General features: G+C 42.8%; 2 protein-coding genes across 2 annotated transcripts; one reads left to right on the top strand and one right to left on the bottom strand.

Moving 5' to 3' along the window:
* Positions 1-4,048: 4,048 nt before the first annotated feature.
* Positions 4,049-10,363, bottom strand: spata18 (spermatogenesis associated 18). The gene is made up of 12 exons (XM_071406354.1): positions 9,941-10,363; positions 8,980-9,085; positions 8,778-8,893; positions 8,521-8,639; positions 8,270-8,365; positions 8,016-8,150; positions 7,415-7,646; positions 6,905-7,063; positions 6,557-6,732; positions 6,292-6,415; positions 6,115-6,174; positions 4,049-5,771 (listed from the first exon to the last, which is right to left on the bottom strand). Exons 1-12 carry the CDS (start codon positions 10,025-10,027, stop codon positions 5,715-5,717), a joined length of 1,467 nt encoding a protein of 488 aa, XP_071262455.1. The 5' UTR covers positions 10,028-10,363; the 3' UTR covers positions 4,049-5,714.
* Positions 10,364-11,812: 1,449 nt separating this feature from the next.
* LOC139578566 (beta-sarcoglycan-like) lies at positions 11,813-17,201 on the top strand. Its single transcript, XM_071406353.1, has 6 exons — positions 11,813-11,933; positions 12,772-12,981; positions 13,177-13,362; positions 13,676-13,867; positions 14,032-14,163; positions 14,416-17,201. The coding sequence occupies exons 1-6, from the start codon at positions 11,919-11,921 to the stop codon at positions 14,620-14,622; spliced, it is 942 nt and encodes a 313-aa protein (XP_071262454.1). The 5' UTR covers positions 11,813-11,918; the 3' UTR covers positions 14,623-17,201.
* Positions 17,202-17,569: the final 368 nt, after the last annotated feature.

The following is a 17,569-nucleotide window of genomic DNA, read 5'->3' as shown; positions in this document are numbered from 1 at the left end:
ATTGAAGCTCATCTGGAGGTTAGTTAGCACAGTGTCCAAAGAAGGACCAGAAGTATACAGAATGGTGTCGTCTGCGTAGAGGTGGATCAGAAAATCACCAGCAGCAGGGGCGACATCATTGATGTATACAGAGAAAAGAGTCGACCCGAGAATTGAACCCTGTGGCACCCCCATAGAGACTGCCAGAGGTCCGGACAACAGGCCCTCCGATTTGACACACTGAACTCTCTCAGAGAAGTAGTTGGTGAACCAGGCGAGGCAGTCATTTGAGACACCAAGTCTGTTGAGTCTGCCGATAAGAATGTGGTGATTGACAGAGTCGAAAGCCTTGGCCAGGTCGATGAATACGGCTGCAGAGTATTGTCTTTTATCGATGGTGGTTATGATATCATTTAGGACCTTCAGCGTGGCTGAGGTGCACCCATGACCAGCTCGGAAACCAGATTGCATAGCGGAGAAGGTACGGTGGGATTCGAAATGGTCGGTGATCTGTTTGTTAACTTGGCTTTCGAAGACCTTAGAAAGCCAGGGTAGGATAGATATAGGTCTGTAACAGTTTGGGTCTAGAGTGTCTCCCCCTTTGAGGAGGGGGATGACCACGGCAGCTTTCCAATCTTTGGGGATCTCAGACGATACGAAAGAGGGGTTGAACAGGCTAGTGATAGGGGTTGCAACAATTGCGGCGGATCATTTTAGAAATAGAGGGTCCAGATTATCTAGCCCAGCTGATTTGTACGGGTCCAGATTTTGCAACTCTTTCAGAACATCAGCTATCTGGATTTGGGTGAATGAGAAATGGGGGAGGTTTGGGCAAGTTTCTGTGGGGGGTGCAGGGTTGTTGACCGGGGTAGGGGTAGCCAGGTGGAAAGCATGGCCAGCCGTAGAAAAATGCTTATTGAAATTCTCAATTGTCATGGATTTATCGGTGGTGACAGTGTTTCCTAGCCTCAGTGCAGTGGGCAGCTGGGAGGAGGTGCTCTTATTCTCCATGGACTTTACAGTGTCCCAGAACGTTTTGGAGTTTGTGCTACAGGATGCAAATTTCTGTTTGAAAAAGCTAGCCTTTGCTTTCCTAACTGCCTGTGTATATTGGTTCATGACTTCCCTGAAAAGTTGCATAACGCGGGGGCTATTCGATGCTAATGCAGTACGCCACAGGATGTTTTTGTTTTGGTCAAGGGCAGTCAGGTCTGGAGTGAACCAAGGGCTATATCTGTTCCTGGTTCTACATTTTTTGAATGGGGCATGCTTATTTAAGATGGTGAGCAAAGCACTTTTAAAGAATAACCAGGCATCCTCTACTGACGGAATGAGGTCAATATCCTTCCAGGATACCCGGGCCAGGTCGATTAAGAAAGGCCTGCTCGCTGAAGTGTTTTAGGGAGCGTTTGACAGTGATGAGGGGTGGTCGTTTGACCGCAGACCCATTACGGACGCAGGCAATGAGGCAGTGATCACTGAGATCCTGGTTGAAGACAGCAGAGGTGTATTTAGAGAGCAGGTTGGTCAGGATGATATCTATGAGGGTGCCCGTGTTTACAGATTTGGGGTTGTACCTGGTAGGTTCATTGATAATTTGTGTGAGATTGAGGGCATCTAGCTTAGAATTTAAGACGGCCGGGGTGTTAAGCATGTCCCAGTTTAGGTCACCTAACAGTACGAGCTCTGAAGATAGACAGGGGGCAATCAATTCACATATGATGTCTAGGGCACAGCTGGGGGCAGAAGGTGGTCTATAACAAGCGGCAACGGTGAGAGACTTGTTTCTGGAAAGGTGGATTTTTAGAAGTATAAGCTTGAATTGTTTGGGCACAGACCTGGATAGTATGACAGAGCTCTGCAGGCTATCTCTGCAGTAGATTGCAACAACGCCCCCTTTGACAGTTCTATCTTGTCGGAAAATGTTATAGTTAGGGATGGAAATTTCTGGATTTTTCGTGGCCTTCCTAAGCCAGGATTCAGACACGGCTAGGACATCCGGGTTGGCAGTGTGCTCAAGCAGTGAGTAAATATAATGATATCTAATACATACATTAAATTAGCTAACTCTACTCAACTTCAATTTTCAAAACAATTCTTAACTTGGTCAGTCACACTGCACGTTGATGGCAAGCTAAAGATGAACTAACTAGGTAGGTAGTTAGCTGTGTTAGCAAGTTCATTGAAATCTTATTCTTCTGTCACCCACCATGTGAAAAACATATTTTAATTCAATGTTATGAATGTATAAACAAATAAAATGCCATTATCCATGAGAAAGCTTTTTGGAGGTGACATCTGCTCTTCTCCTTCTGAAGTCTCCGCGACCACGGGAAAATTACATTTAATTGTCAATCGCGATATGAAGCGGACCTTCAGCATTACGGATTGAATAGACCCCTTACATGCACTATCTCATCGCCAAACAACTATGACCAGTGAGCTGCTATTGTCAACAAAAAGGACCTGGAGGGTGGAAGCTGGCCTAATGTCTGTTTCAGTTTAGTGTGTGCTCTGTGAAGCAGGGGTGCTAACTATATGTACTGGACAGCCAACTGTGTCATGTGTCTGACCTGTGAGGAGAGGAGGCGAGCAGGGCAGGACTGTGCAAGGCATTGCCTGGGGAGAGGGAAGGGGAGCAGGCCAGGACCGGGCAAGTCCTGGGAGAGGGGGCACTAATTAGACTGTGTTAATTAGGGACTGTGAATGCTGGATAATCACGAGACTGGCATCACCACTGGGATTGTGCTTAATGAGTGCATTCATATGAACACACAAAGAAAGACACACACACACACGCACATGAAAGCACACACGTGCGCTGCACACACGCGCTCTTCAGCATGTCTGGGGGCTCTTATGTCTTATGTCTTTTCTTTCTCCCTGTTGCTCTCTCCATGGCTCTCAGTGTCTCTTGACGGAGAGTCATGGTTTAGGCCCTAATTTAACTACACAGCCACAAACACTTAGTATTGCACCAAGTTCCTGATGTGCAGTGACTTTGAGAGTCCAAGGACAAGGCCAAACTTCCCCTCTCTTCTTTAAACAAGTCAAAAGCATATTTTTGGCTCAAGAGAAAACCTTGTTCTTTCTGGATCCACTCTTCTCCCCTGCAGTCTCTACAGTGGAACAACAGTGCCCTCTCATGTCTTACTTGCGTGCAATATGTACTGGAACTCCCTTTTTAACATCAATGCAGAACAGTAGAGGAGACCCACTGAGATCAACACCCTGATGAGATACTGACTCGAACCCTTTACAATGATGGAGCATACTTTTAATTGACAGCTCTAACTTCACCCATAGGGAACATGACTGTTTTTCTTTCATGCACTATGAGGGGCACTGGTGCTGTAAAGGATGATGGAAGAGTCATTTGCTGTAGTTGGGAGAGAGAGGGAAGAACATTACGGTGCAACATGTTTCTTGCTGTAAGAATAACTTTGACCAGGGTTCTTTGAGGACACAGAATACAGTATGTGCAAAAGAGAGCAGGTTTTTCACGCTGAAAATTACAAGTGTATGAATTCATAACACATCTGCATGCATTATACCAAGCAGTGCTTTCTAATTTTCCTGTTGGCTTGAGTCCTGAGACATTCTGTAATTACATGGCTGTAGTCTCTCTAAATAGGCCATGACTTAGGCTGGGGGAGGTTATGTGATATCCTGGCAACGGCAGAATGGTATTTTTTATTTGTCCTCATGGTCAGTGAATCAGTCTTTCGAAACAGTGTGTCTTAGTAACTGGTTTGGTGTGTTCCATGCCTGTCTGCCTGTCTCTGTTTGGTCTCTAGACTCTCTGACAGGGACAAAGAACAACACTAAGGATACTCCAACAGCCACCCACATCATGAACAACCCAAAACCACACTGGTAATGGGATTATTTGCCACATAGGATGTCCTCCTCCCATCCCCAAATTGACCTGTTCATAGCTTACATTCATAGTCTACATTCATAGCCTATATTCATAGACTACAAAGTACACATAACCTACAGAGTATATTTATAGCCTACATACTAGTACAACACGATCATAATAACTGACTAGAATTCAGCGTGTTCTGCAGGAAAAGATTACTGACAGTGGATAAGGGTAAGGACTGCAGGAAAAGATTACTGACAGTGGATGAGGGTAAGGACTGCAGGAAAAAATGACTGACAGTGGATGAGGGGTAAGGACTGCAGGAAAAAATGACTGACAGTGGATGAGGGTAAGGACTGCAGGAAAAAATGACTGACAGTGGATGAGGGTAAGGAAGACAATAATTAAATTAGTATTCGTTATCACAAGAAATTGATAGTAACCTTTTTTCTGATTTATTTATTTAATCTATAAAAAGGCACAATCTGTTGGTAAATAATTTTGTTTTTTGTATTCTGTAACAAGAACAGCTCAATTACATTATATATATTTAAGTCCAAGTTTTTTGTTGTTTATCACAACGTTTTGCATACACAACACTAACACACTGTTTAATGCTAAATGAAAGATTAGACTGTATAATGATTTCAGCTGCCAAAGACACAACGTTAAAAATAGTGAAAAATAGTTCCACATTTCATTGATTACAGCCTAATAATTATCCTAAATATGGTATATGGTTGCTTTTGGATCTTGTGCGTACAGTAGATAGTAAGTAACTTCACTAGGTCCCGTGTGGCTCAGTTGGTAGAGCATGGCGCTTGCAACGCCAGGGTTGTGGGTTCATTCCCCACGGGGGGACCAGGATGAATATGTATGAACTTTCCAATTTGTAAGTCGCTCTGGATAAGAGCGTCAGCTAAATGACTTAAATGTAAATGTAGGACTAACAAAAAAGGCATATTTTCTCAAGTCAACCATTTGAAGTTACAGAATATGTTTTGCATCACTTTAAATCCCTTCTATTGCTCCAAATCCATCCAAACCACACATCTAGCTAATATCACAACACCAAAACAAAGAAACAGACTGGAACTGATTACTTTACAAACTGTATGCTTAATCATTATTCTCAGCAAAACCAATCTCTCTAGTTTTTTGTGGAGTTGAACAGTTCTGACTGAACTTTAGCACCATGTGTCTTACAAAAGAAAATCTACCAACATATAAGCAGGTTAAGACTTACATTAAAATGTATTCATTATATTCCTTATAACCCAGAGTCTATCAAGGTTTGAGGTTAAAGATAAAACCTAAACTACAACAGTCTCAGAAAATGATACTGTGCAGGTCTAAATGTCCTTAAAAAGTTACATTATGGTCAACCACACAATCATCCTGGTTTTGCATAGTGCGCAGTTAAGAATCACTAAGATAATGAGCATAGATTAAACACACACACACACACACACACACACACACACACACACACACACACACACACACACACACACACACACACACACACACACACACACACACACACACACACACACACACACACACACACACACACATAGCCTTGTCACGTGCTGCTACAGCACCCTGAAAGGATTGATCTGAAAGGACCAGCTGCCAGAGTCTCTGGATACTGTAATGGTAACATGGAACTTCTCTCCAGAATACTGTAAACCCTGGACTAATGTCCATATTGACACGGAGTCTAACTACTTAACATCAAGTCATCACAACTGACAAATAACGACAGGATCCAGTCCATTAAAGCTAAAAACCTGTCTTTGTTGCGAACATGAAATCATTGTGTAGTTTTTTGTTTTCCTTTTGTAACTCAGTGGTCAGTTAGGGTTTACAGGCGACTGGCGGAGAAACGTCCGGGAGAGGGGCTTCTGCTGCGACTAAACCCCTGAGAAAGAGAGAAAGTCTGTCACACAGAGCATTTCTTGCACCTTTGGATTTGAGATTAAGTTACTCTCTCCCACTAATACAACATCTAGGAGTTGCTGTTTTGTTGTTGTACTTACCCCAAGGGCTCAGGGTATGCATGGATGTATTTTGGTGGCAAAAGAAAAGTCTTAACACTAAATCACACATGCACAGCTTTCATCTAGTGTGCTTTCCCAACTGCAACTTCCCTGAATATTTTCTTGCATCATAAAAACCCTGGGCTGACACATCTTTCCAAAGAGTTTCTTGATATTTGTGACATTATTTTAACGTGTTAGGTCTCAGTCGTCGTAGTAACTTACGAGAGTGCGTGTAGGGCTGCCAGAGCGAACAGGACTGCAGCTCCTGCTTCTGCTCCTCCACTGGAAGACAGCAGAGAAACACCACATGAATCATTCTGCATTTTATATTGTGATCATGCAGTAATTGCTCAAGCAAAGCCTATGCTTCTACAGTAGGGACTGAAGGTGCATCAGTACCAGAGCTCCTCTCCTGGTGACTGCCTCTCCCTTCACTATGACACCGTCCCCCTCCACCAGTGCTGGCCACACATGGTACGCCACCAGAGGAGCAGTAAACTCAGAGTCATAGCTACGACGATACCTGGTAGAGAGCGAGAGAGAGGGCGAGAGAGACAGAGAGAAGAGGGAGATGTATATACGTGACCAAGGTGACATCTAGTGGTAGGATTAGGAATTGTACATCTAACATCTTGTTTCATGAAGTCAATGGATGCAGACTGACTTGTTTTCGCTGTAGAGTTCTCCACCGCTGGTGAAAGCCAGGTCCAGAGGAGGGTCCAGTGTCTGCATGGCGAAAGCCACTCTGCATGTCTCCCGGATGAAGCTGTTGATCAGGGCAAAGTTCACCTCCGGGGGGAAGGAGATCCGTGGGTTTACATTCATGGCGTTGATCACGTCCTGGGAGAGGGAAACACATCACAATACACTCTGACATACATCTCCTATTAACAAACACTCAATGAACTACAGTGTGTGAAACTCTTGAAATTGTAATGTAAAGGTGACTGGAATCTACAGGTTTTTGTAACATGTCAGACATGTCAGTAAGAGAGAAAAGTGTAGGCCATACATTAACACTGGCCTGCATGTCGTAGAGGTCCAGGTTCCTGACGATATAGTCCACCACCGAGTCCTCCAGGGTCTCTGGCCCCAGGTGGGAGGGTGACAGGGTCTTCTTCACTCGCAGCTTGAATTGACGGTAGGCCAGCTTGGCTGCCTGGAAGGCCTCCTGACAAACATACACACACACACACACACACACACACACACACACACACACACACACACACACACACACACACACACACACACACACACACACACACACACACACACACACACACACACACACACACACACACACACTCAGACAAAGGGATTAGAGATACTGTATGGTATAGGAGATTTACAGAGAAACCAGAACCTCAGATCTGACACATGAAATTGGATGATAACAAGGTCAGGTGGTTACATGTGCTAGGATGATCATCTCCAATACATTGTGAATCCCAGCTAATCATCACAGGTTGTACTGTATGTAGTGTTATTCCATAATGTACAGGGTTTCCAGATGTCATACCACAGTGGCAATGAAGATGATTCTCTGGACCATCTCCAGGTCGTCTATGTAGCGTCGGAGCAGACTCTGGGCCTCCAGGCGCTCCACAGCGTACAAGTCACTGAAGCGGGACACCAGCCTGGCGTGGCGGGATGAATTGGTGAGCTGGGCCCGGGTGGGAGACTCACTCTTCAGAGGGCTGGAGGGGCGGCTCTGTCTGGCCAGGGGGCTGGGGGAACAACTCCTCACCAACCTAAGACAGATAGAAAGGAAGAGGGGAGGGATGGTTGACTTATGCCATGTTAATATGATATATGAGTGAGTGACTAACAAAATCAATGAGGGCCCCCTGGAGGTCTTCCTCGGTAAGTCGGCCATGACTACTACATGTTTAGATAGCTGGCTAGACTAACTAGACTAATTTACCAATCTAAAAAAATTACTGACCTTGTGTATTCTACTATTCTAACTCTCAACAGTAAGTGACTGAATTCCTAAAACAAATGTTATTATTTTATTTTTAAATGACCACGGTCTGACCCTCTGTGTCCTCATTTGTAGCTACGGCCCTGTGTGTGTGTGTGTGCGTGTGCGTGTGTGCGTGTGTGCGTGTCCTGCTCACCTCTCCTGCAGCATGCTCTTCTCTGCTGTGAGGAAAGACACCTCATCCCTCAGCAGACGCACCTGTCTCTCATAGTCATCCAGAACATCCAGCTTCCTCTTATAGGTCTCCACCTGGTCACGGGCCACACGCAACCTGACACACACAGATACACACCATAATAACCTCAGAACATACACATCAATAAGTCAAAGAGGACAAATAATACTCAAATGAAACTTGTACAATATTGTATGACAGTATGTTTCCCTCACTCTGCTTTCAGCTGTAGTATCTCATCCTCGGTGGCCAGCAGAGTTGTGGCTGACATATTTTTTGTGTTGTCCAGTTGCAGATGAGCATCCGCCAGTCTGTAAACGCATTCAACATACCAGTAGGTGAATAAAACAGAGACCAGAAAGTTAGCCATACTAACGTAACCTGGGGCAGACTGATTTGGTTGGATAGAAATGAGTAGGTCTATTGTATAGACGAATCATTTGTTGTATGTTTAGTGCAGACTTACTCCTGTTTGACAGAGTCCAGCTGTAGGTGAGTGGAGCACAGCTGAGTCTCCATCTTCTGCATGTCGTTCTCATGGGAGGCAGACAGCTCCCTGATTTTCCTCTCCTTCTCCACAGACTCCTGCATGACAACACTCCTCATTTAACCTTGATTATCACTGTCTTATTTACACTATGTGACAGGACAGCATAATAGAATAGAATAACTTAATGAATGTACAGTAGCTAGAACCATAAATAACAGAACATATTATTTCACCTGGATGAGGTTGAGGCTGGTGTCGTTGGTGACAGAGGAGGTTGCCATGGAGAAACAGGTCCCCAACCAAGGCAGCAGGCGTGATTTGAGTACATCCACTCCTGCATAGTGACCACCTGACTCAAAGGAAAAGGAGACATTATTAGAGAATTGTTTGGGTAAGGCAAAAGAGAGGGGAGTTGTGAGAAGCTTGGACACATACCCTCTCTAGCAGTGAAGTTGAGGATGGTGAAGAGTTGACCCTGTATCTTGGAGGTGAGCTCTACCAATTCACAGCACCTGTTCAGATTCTGATCACAGGAGATGACCTAGGAAGGTGACAGACACTGTATGAGAATTATGTACCATCACAAAAGGGACATACATTTTAAAGATGTAATGTAATCTCAATTGTGGGGTCAACAATGGAGGACATTTAAAAAACAAACATTCACATGGATCACTGATTAGTGAATATCTGTATTGATCATGATGAATTGAGGGATATACTATATGTACTTTTAAAATAAATGATCTGTGACTTCCGGGCAAATGCACTGGTTGGTCTCTGGAGTATCTATGTGTGATAATGCATGGGTTCTATCAGGACAAGCGTTTCAGGTTCACACCAAAATGCTCACGGGGGCGTGCTCGAGCCACTAGCTTTCAGAGTCAGCAATGGTTTCACGGTCGCCATGGCGACTAGCGTCTATAGCAACCAAACTTCGCCAGAAAATCTATTTAATCGAAACAATTGAATTCCTTTAGCCTCTAACGTTACATTGTTTCAAAAACGTTCCAATCCATTGTCAATGTGATACATTGTAAAAAATAAAAATAAATACCAAATAATGATTCCAAATATATTTCACTATCTGGTCATGAGTGGCATAATCAAGTAGGCTAATCAAGTTATTTTAGATGGGTGGACAGAAATTCTATAGAGGAATCAAGTTCTCAAGGGAAGAACGCATTTGCTGAATCAAACAGTGATTCATTAAATATGCTATTGATTTCCACACCAATATCACATTTATTATAGCCAAGACTAATTTAGACAATAGCCTATTATCTATTACATGGATCGAATTATTGCAATAATCATGTGTCGCCTACCTTTATTGTTGTTTAGGCCACTTTTCGGCCAACAGATTTAGGGCAGAAATAAATTATTGATGACTTACATGGTAGTCCTTGTACCAGGACTCAAGTTTGTCCTGTAGAACGCTGAAGGAAGATGTGTTCACCAGCCTCCTTAGCGAGTCGGCCATGTCTGCTCCCTCCCTAATCTTGAAAGGTTCAAAATGCTCTTGGACAACCGTGGGATTTAATCTGGGGCGAGAGCGCCCGTGACAGGCGCGCGCTCCCTTTTTATACCCGCCTTAGAAATTCTTGCCCTTGACGTTTTGTCCACCTTCGTTACAACGGGTGCCAAGTACCATCTCAGTTGTGGCAACGCTTTTTACTCATTTTATTCATATACAGATTGAGAATGTTTGCTAAAGCCACTTGCATTGTTTTCAGTAATAGTCTGGTTATTTATGTGAGAAATGTATAGACCGTAAGCGTCTTCTACCGGTTCTTCCTTTATGATGTAGGCGCACAAGTGAAGTAGGCTGTCTGTGCTGTAAACGAGACCATTGTAATGTCATACTGTTACACACACGTGGGCGTTGGGTATCGCCTACCATTAATGTCATATGTGGAAGATGTGAAACACAGCTTTTTTTCAGAGGCCCATTTAATTTCGGATGACGTCAGTATTAGTTGGACAAATCGGTTATAGGCCTAGTGGTACGTTTGTATTTTAAGGTAGGCCTACTGTACTATGGTAATTTTGTAACCCAATCAAAATAAATGTTATTTGGTTTGTTGCTGAATGTGTTCTGTGCTTGAAAAAAATGGTTTTGGTTAGTGTGACATCATCGTAGTGTGAAACTCATGAAAAACCGGCGTACATATGAAACCTTGCGCTAGAATGACAGAGTTATAATTCAGTCAATTATAATTAATTATAAACAATTTAGCTTGTTGTGTTATTGGTAGTGTTTTGAAATATAATAACTATTCATGTAAACACTTATTATATTTTATGAAAACCAGGTTTATAGTATTGTCCCACTTCCCCTGATTGGTGTTTGATGAATCTTAAAAAAAGTATCGTTAATTAATTAAAATATATTTCTGGCATTAGATATGATAAAATACATTGAAATATGTTGTTTTAGTTGTTCATAGCATCTCTGAATCGATTTTATACACTATAAAGCAAATAAACATCATAGGATGAGGGTGGAAGGAATTAGAGGGAAAATAACAAACATGGGTAGGAAAGGAAATAAAGGAAGCACAATGACATGGAAGAAAGAGACTATAGAAAGAGGCTACATTAATTATGAAAGGGGAATTTGGGGGATAGTAGAGGTGTTCCAGGATCAAGTTAAAGCTGTGCAGACTCCCAAGAGCTTGGAATGTCCCCCAATACATTTTCCAAGGGCATGGGGAAGGTTTAGTAAAAGTTTATTGTCACAAAATTCTGAAAACAGTATGTTATCTACAAGCTTCTACAAATTCTACAGTCTTATTGATTGAAGTGGGACACGAATGTAGTTCTAAGGAGAATACAGTGTCCCAGTTCATTTACTAAAATGTCCCACTAACACCGAAAGCCACGCTTTAGCAAAAGTGTCGGTCTGGTGGTGTTTTAGGGGCTGTGGCATCCATACATTATCAAGTTGTGTCATCATCTCTGATAAAACCTTCATTAATTGAAATAAACATCACTTAAGTAGGGATAAACTGATGCTAGTAGTCAGTGGACTGTATACTATTCCGAAGCCCTGCCTGGAAGAAAATATGAATGGACAGGCTTTATATAGACTTTCTTATTTTGGAATCCTGTTGCGGGCCTTTCCCATTGGCTGGTTTAGCCAGGAAGGAACCATCTGTGATAACATGGACTGTAGCCTACAGTGATCCAGCTATGAACAATTTGATAAAAAGGCTTCCAATTCCACCTGCTAATATAATAATTAATTACCCTCACAAGTATTAAAACTGGCCAGATATATATTATTTTATTCATTTGAATGAATTGGTCTAGTCCACTGTCTTTCCGGACTCCGGAGCTGTCAAACGCTTTGGAAGAGGGGGAGGGTGAACATGGCGTCTGAGCAGGTCTGCTTCCATTAAGACATTATTGTTTTTCTACATTTTGCCTTCCCGTTTTGCTTTCCAAACGTCGGTGGTTTAGATGTAGGCATCTATATGCACTACGAACTCATTTGAAAGGAATTACGGTATTCGGTCGGGCGTTGTAAAGCGTATGCGGAATATCCATAGTACGCAATCACGCTTCCAAGCCCTGTACTACTGTTACGCTTTTTATGATAGACATAGCTCGAAATAACGGCTTGATTGCCGCAGTTTTTCCACGGCATTGGAAAGTTTAAACTGGTTGTATTACCCCATATCATGAAGTTATATTTTCATCAGAGTTGAATATGGACCTGTACTATTCATATTTGTTACGTGGAATATACGTGTACTTTATTTTTAGTCATTACCTACAGACAGAGAGACCCGGGTGTTTAATTGCGCGCATTCCTCAGAAGCAACCTGTCTATCCAGCGACGCCTGCATAAAGTCTAATAAAATAGAATGTGGTGGTTTCAATATGTGGTTCTGTTTCTCTGTACTCAGAGATACAGTATATTTGTTACATTGTAACTACATATGGCAGTTAAATCTGCTGTCAATTGGGTTGTTACATTGTATCAACTACTAGGTCAACTAGACTGCAGAGTGAAACAAAATAACATGTGGTAGTTACAATGTATAGAACTCTTAATGTTTAATCTCACACAGAGAGGTAGGTAGGTGTACAGTGAAGTCTATGCTTTGATTGATGGGGACCACCCAGAAAGTGTTGTTTGTAGATGTCACAGCAGTATAGCATGATAAAGTCGGGTGAGCCTACTGAGCCTTGACATTGCTGCTGTTCTGTGTGTTGAAGGAGAGTTCTAATGGGCCTGTGAAGAGGTCCATGAGGGAGAAGGCCATGGAACGGCGGACCACCAACAAGGAGCACAACAGCAACTTCAAGGCAGGCTATGTGCCCATTGAGGAGGAGCGCCTGCACAAGACAGGCCTGAGAGGACGCAAGGGCAACATGGCTGTCTGCATCATAGTCCTGCTCTTCTTGCTGGCTCTCATCAACCTCATTGTGAGTGCCCAATGACACACAAAGTATTCTCTGCATAATGTAATCATCCTTATTTATCTGAATTAACTTTTTAACTCAGGCTAGTAGCATGCATGGTCTCATCAGAATGTTAGTTATGGATATGTTATAACTAGTTCTGATTATGACAAATCAAATTAATATATATGAATCTCTGACATTTGTCCCGTCTCTCAGATCACTCTAGTGATATGGACAGTGATCCGCATCGGGCCCAGTGGTTGTGACAGTATAGAGTTCCATGAGAGTGGGCTGCTGCGCTTCAAGCAGAAGGCAGACATGGGCGTGGTCCACCCACTACACAAGAGCACTGTGGGGGGCAGGAAGGACCAGGACCTGGTTATCACCGGCAACAACAACCCGGTGAACTCAGGCAAAACACATTCGCTTATGAAAAATACACTCACTTAGGCAACACACACCCACTTAGGCAACACACACAAACACCAACACACACACACACACACACACACACACACACACACACACACACACACACACACACACACACACACACACACACACACACACACACACACAGAATAGATTCAGAACACACAAATACATTGGTATAACCAGTAAATACACACACACTTCCCCAGTCTGACCCAGATATGAATACATTAATCAGACTGTATGCTCTTACATGTATATGGTTTTTGTATTTGTGTTCCAGGTGGTGTTTCAGCAGGGCTCTACTAAGCTCAGTGTTGAGAAAGAGAAGACGTCCATCACCAGTGACATGGGCATATCCTTCACTGACCCCCGCACTCAGAACACATTCTTCAGCACAGACTTTGAAAACCACGAATTCCACCTGCCCAAAGGAGTCAAAGTACTCAGTGTGAAGAAAGCCTCCACAGAAAGGGTATATTCCAGGCCAACAGAAGCCATCTAATAAAACATGTAGCACCACAAATAGTGTTCCTGTAGATAAAATACATTCTAGTATCCATTCATGTCGTTGATTAGTATTTTTTTTTTTTTATCCCAGAAAAAAGTGGTAGATCTCTGAATACTCTCTGCTTTCAGATCACCAGCAACGCTTCCTCTGACTTGTCCATCAAAGCGGACAGCAAGGCCATCATCCGCGGCAATGAGGGGGTCTTCATCATGGGCAAGACGGTGGAGTTCAGGATGGGAGGGGACATCGAGCTCAGAGCTGTGAGTGTTACCCCTTACCCAATTTGGTCTACATGTTTATCAGGCCCTCTCCTCAGGCCCCCCAGAATTTTCACATTTTTCTTTTAGCCCTAAACTGGCACACCTGATTCAATTAGTCAAAGGCTTGATGATTAGTTAACTAATTGGATCAGGTGTGCCAGTTTAGAGGTGAGGAGAGGGTTGGGAAACCCTGGTCTATGGTGTATTGTATTCCATTAAAAGTTATGGTTAACAAGTTCTTTCCCTTTGCAGGAGAACAGTATTGTTCTGAACGGGTCGGTGATGGTGAGCGTCAGTCGCATGCCAAACTCCTCAGTGGGGGCCAACGTGTATTTCGACGAAGGTCTGTTGAGGTACAAGCTGTGTATGTGTGCAGACGGCACTCTGTTCCGTGTCCAGGTGAAGTATCAGAACATGGGCTGCCAGACCTCAGACAACCCCTGTGGAACGGCCCACTAAAGAGACTGGAAGACAAACTGATGTTACACCATCCATCTTGTCCTACAATTAACAGATGGTCAAGTATGGCCAACCAGTGTTGAAATACTCTAGAACAATGTGCAGTGCATACTGCATACACATTCAAAATGTAACACCCAGAAACACTCTCTTTTTTATGGTGGCCTTTTTGTTTGTCTGCATATCCACTTGGCCAAAGATAAGAGCTACATACAGTATTATCATTTTGTTTTGTTTAGACTTAGAGCAGCTCACTATATGAAGTAACAACAGACAAGGCACTCTACCAAGCAGTCCAGTATTATTACCAGTGTTCTGGGTATTTATATTGATAATGATTTGTTTATGTATATTTCCACTGGCAGCTGTGTGTGACTCAAGTACAAGTCACCCTGTATTAGGCATCAGCCACTGATCACTTAGCCACTATATTTATGTTTTGATTATGGTTAGTTAAGGAGTTATGAGTTGGAGTTAGTGGGATATGTGCAAGGGTTAACACTTAAAATAGGAAACATAATTTTAGCTGTCCAGTATTACTGATTTCAGGAGATAATCTGGGCTTTATGAGATTACTTTTAGTGCTCTCTACATTGCTATCTACAGTGCATTCGGAAATTATTCCACATTGTTACGTTACAGCCAATTAAAATTAAAAACAGAAATACCTTATTTTACATAAGTATTCAGACCCAGACTCGAAATTGAGCTCAGGAAAAATCCTCTTCTTGAGATGTTTCTACAACTTGATTGGAGTCCACCTGTGGTAAATTCAATTGACTGGACATGATTTGGAAAGGCACACACCTGTCTATATAAGGTCCCACAGTTGACAGGGCATTTCAGAGCAAAAACCGAGCCATGATGTCGAAGGGATTGTCCGTAGAGCTCCTAGATAGGATTGTGTCGAGGCACAAATCTGGGGAAGGGTTCCAAAAAATGTCTGCAGCATAGAAGGTCCCCAAGAACACAGTGGCCTCCATCATTCTTAAATTGAAGAAGTTTGGATCCATCAAGACTCTTCCTAGAGCTGGCCGACTGGTCAAACTGAGCAATCGGGGGAGAAGGGCCTTAGTCAGGGAGGTGACCAAGAACCCGGTGGTCTCTCTGACAGAGTTCTAGAGTTCCTCTGTGGAGATGAGAGAACCTTCCAGAAGGACAACCACCTCTGCAGCACTCCACTAATCAGGCCTTTATGGTAGAGTGACCAGACGGTGGCCACTCTTCAGTAAAAGGCACATGACAGCCCGTTTGGAGTTTGCCAGAAGGCACCTAAAGGACTCTCAGACTATGAGAAACAAAATTCTCTGGTCTGATGAAACCTAGATTGAACTCTTTGGCCTGAATGCCAAGCGTCACGTCTGGAGGAAACTTGGTACCATCCCTACTGTGAAGCATGGTGGTGGTAGCATCATGCTGTGGTGATGTTTTTCAGCGGCAGGGACTGGGAGATTAGTTAGGATCGAGGGACGCATGAACGGAGCAAAGTACAGAGAGATCCTTCTTGAAAACCTGCTACAGAGCACTCAGGACCTCAGACTGGGGCGAAGGTTCACCTTCCAACAGGACAACGACCCTAAGTACATAGCCAAGACAACGCAGGAGTGGCTTCGGGATAAGTCTCTGAATGTCCTTGAGTGGCCCAGCAAGAGCCCAGATTTGAACCCGATTGAACATCTCTGGAGAGACCTGACAGAGCTTGAGAGGATCTGCAGAGAAGAATGGGACAAACTCCCCAAATACAGGTGTGCCAAGCTTGTAGGGTCATACCCAAGAATATTCGAGGCTGTAATCGCTGCCAAAGGTGCTTCAACAAAGTACTGAGTAAAGGGTCTTAATACCTATGTAAATGTGATATTTAAAATAAAAAATAAAATGTTTTAATACATTTTGAAAAATGTCTAAAAACCTGTTTTCGCTTTGACATTATGGGGTATTGTGTGTAGATTGATGAGGGGGGAAAAACTATTTAATCCATTTTAGAATAAGGCTGTAACGTACAAAAATGTGGAATAAGTCAAGTGGTCTGAATACTTTTGGAATGTCCTGTACATCTGCCTTCTCATCCTGTATGTGCCAAACATTGTCTCTGTGTCTTCACAAGGGAAGAGATTGGAGTGTCTTTAGTTACGGTGCCAAATGGAATACATTTTCATGTGTCTATAATATCATACTGCCTAATGCTCAGAAACAGGACAATTATAAGATATACTACAGATTAATGCAGTCAGCTGTTTTTTGTTGTTGTTTTGGGGTGGTATTCATGAGACTTTTGTGTTTGTTTCAATTATACATTTTGATAACATTGGTTTGAAACAAATAATTTTGAGTGACATTTTGTGCAACATAACATGAGTGGCAGTGCTACAAGTGTGATGTGTATTTACTTTGTTCTAACAGGAGTGTATATTAAAGTGTTGCTACGGTAACAATGTGGTCGTCATCTCAAGCAGCAATATGGACTCCATGCCTTTATTTATGTATGTATTCATTGTTTTCCACTGGAACCTTGAGAATGAGCTTTTGGAAAATGTCCGTTATTTAACTTCCATGTTTGTTTAATAAAGGGTTGTGCTGTGTTTGAAAGGCCCTGTTGTCTTTTGTCAATTTGCAGTTTTATTTTCATGTTTAAAACCACCCTTTTTGTGCCCTATCCCACAATGCCCACTTGGAGGTGTTATGCCACAATTAATTTAGTGTGTATTACATTCTATGTTTACTACATTTCACACTGTAAAGGGGCTAAATAACCAAGATTTATTTTTTAGCTTAATTCAGTTCCGATCCAGTGATTTATCAATCAATAATAAATCCAAGCTGGGCTTAGTTGTCCTTGTTATGAGGATTCCTGGCAGCACAGTTACCTATGAAGGAGAGGGTAATAACATCCTGGTAAGACATTAACCATGTCATGTGAATGATTGAGGGAATCTGCGAAATGCTTATG

The sequence above is a fragment of the Salvelinus alpinus genome, chromosome 6 (genome assembly GCF_045679555.1).
Source record: "Salvelinus alpinus chromosome 6, SLU_Salpinus.1, whole genome shotgun sequence".
NCBI classification, from domain to species: domain Eukaryota; kingdom Metazoa; phylum Chordata; class Actinopteri; order Salmoniformes; family Salmonidae; genus Salvelinus; species Salvelinus alpinus.
Note: the sequence above shows the minus strand (reverse complement) of the source record. Positions and strands in the feature narration are given on the sequence as shown.

Bases quoted from the DNA above. Each gene is read 5' to 3' on its own strand.
- spata18 (XM_071406354.1), bottom strand. From the start codon at position 10,027: ATGGCCGACTCGCTAAGGAGGCTGGTGAACACATCTTCCTTCAGCGTT. The intron at 8,640-8,777 runs GTGAAATAATAT...GTTGTCATGCAG, and splicing joins CCAGCCTCAACCTCATCCAG to GAGTCTGTGGAGAAGGAGAG. The intron at 6,175-6,291 runs GTACTGATGCAC...GCTGTCTTCCAG, and splicing joins TCACCAGGAGAGGAGCTCTG to TGGAGGAGCAGAAGCAGGAG.
- LOC139578566 (XM_071406353.1), top strand. The intron at 13,363-13,675 runs GTGAACTCAGGC...TTTGTGTTCCAG, and splicing joins TCACCGGCAACAACAACCCG to GTGGTGTTTCAGCAGGGCTC. The intron at 14,164-14,415 runs GTGAGTGTTACC...TTCCCTTTGCAG, and splicing joins GGGACATCGAGCTCAGAGCT to GAGAACAGTATTGTTCTGAA.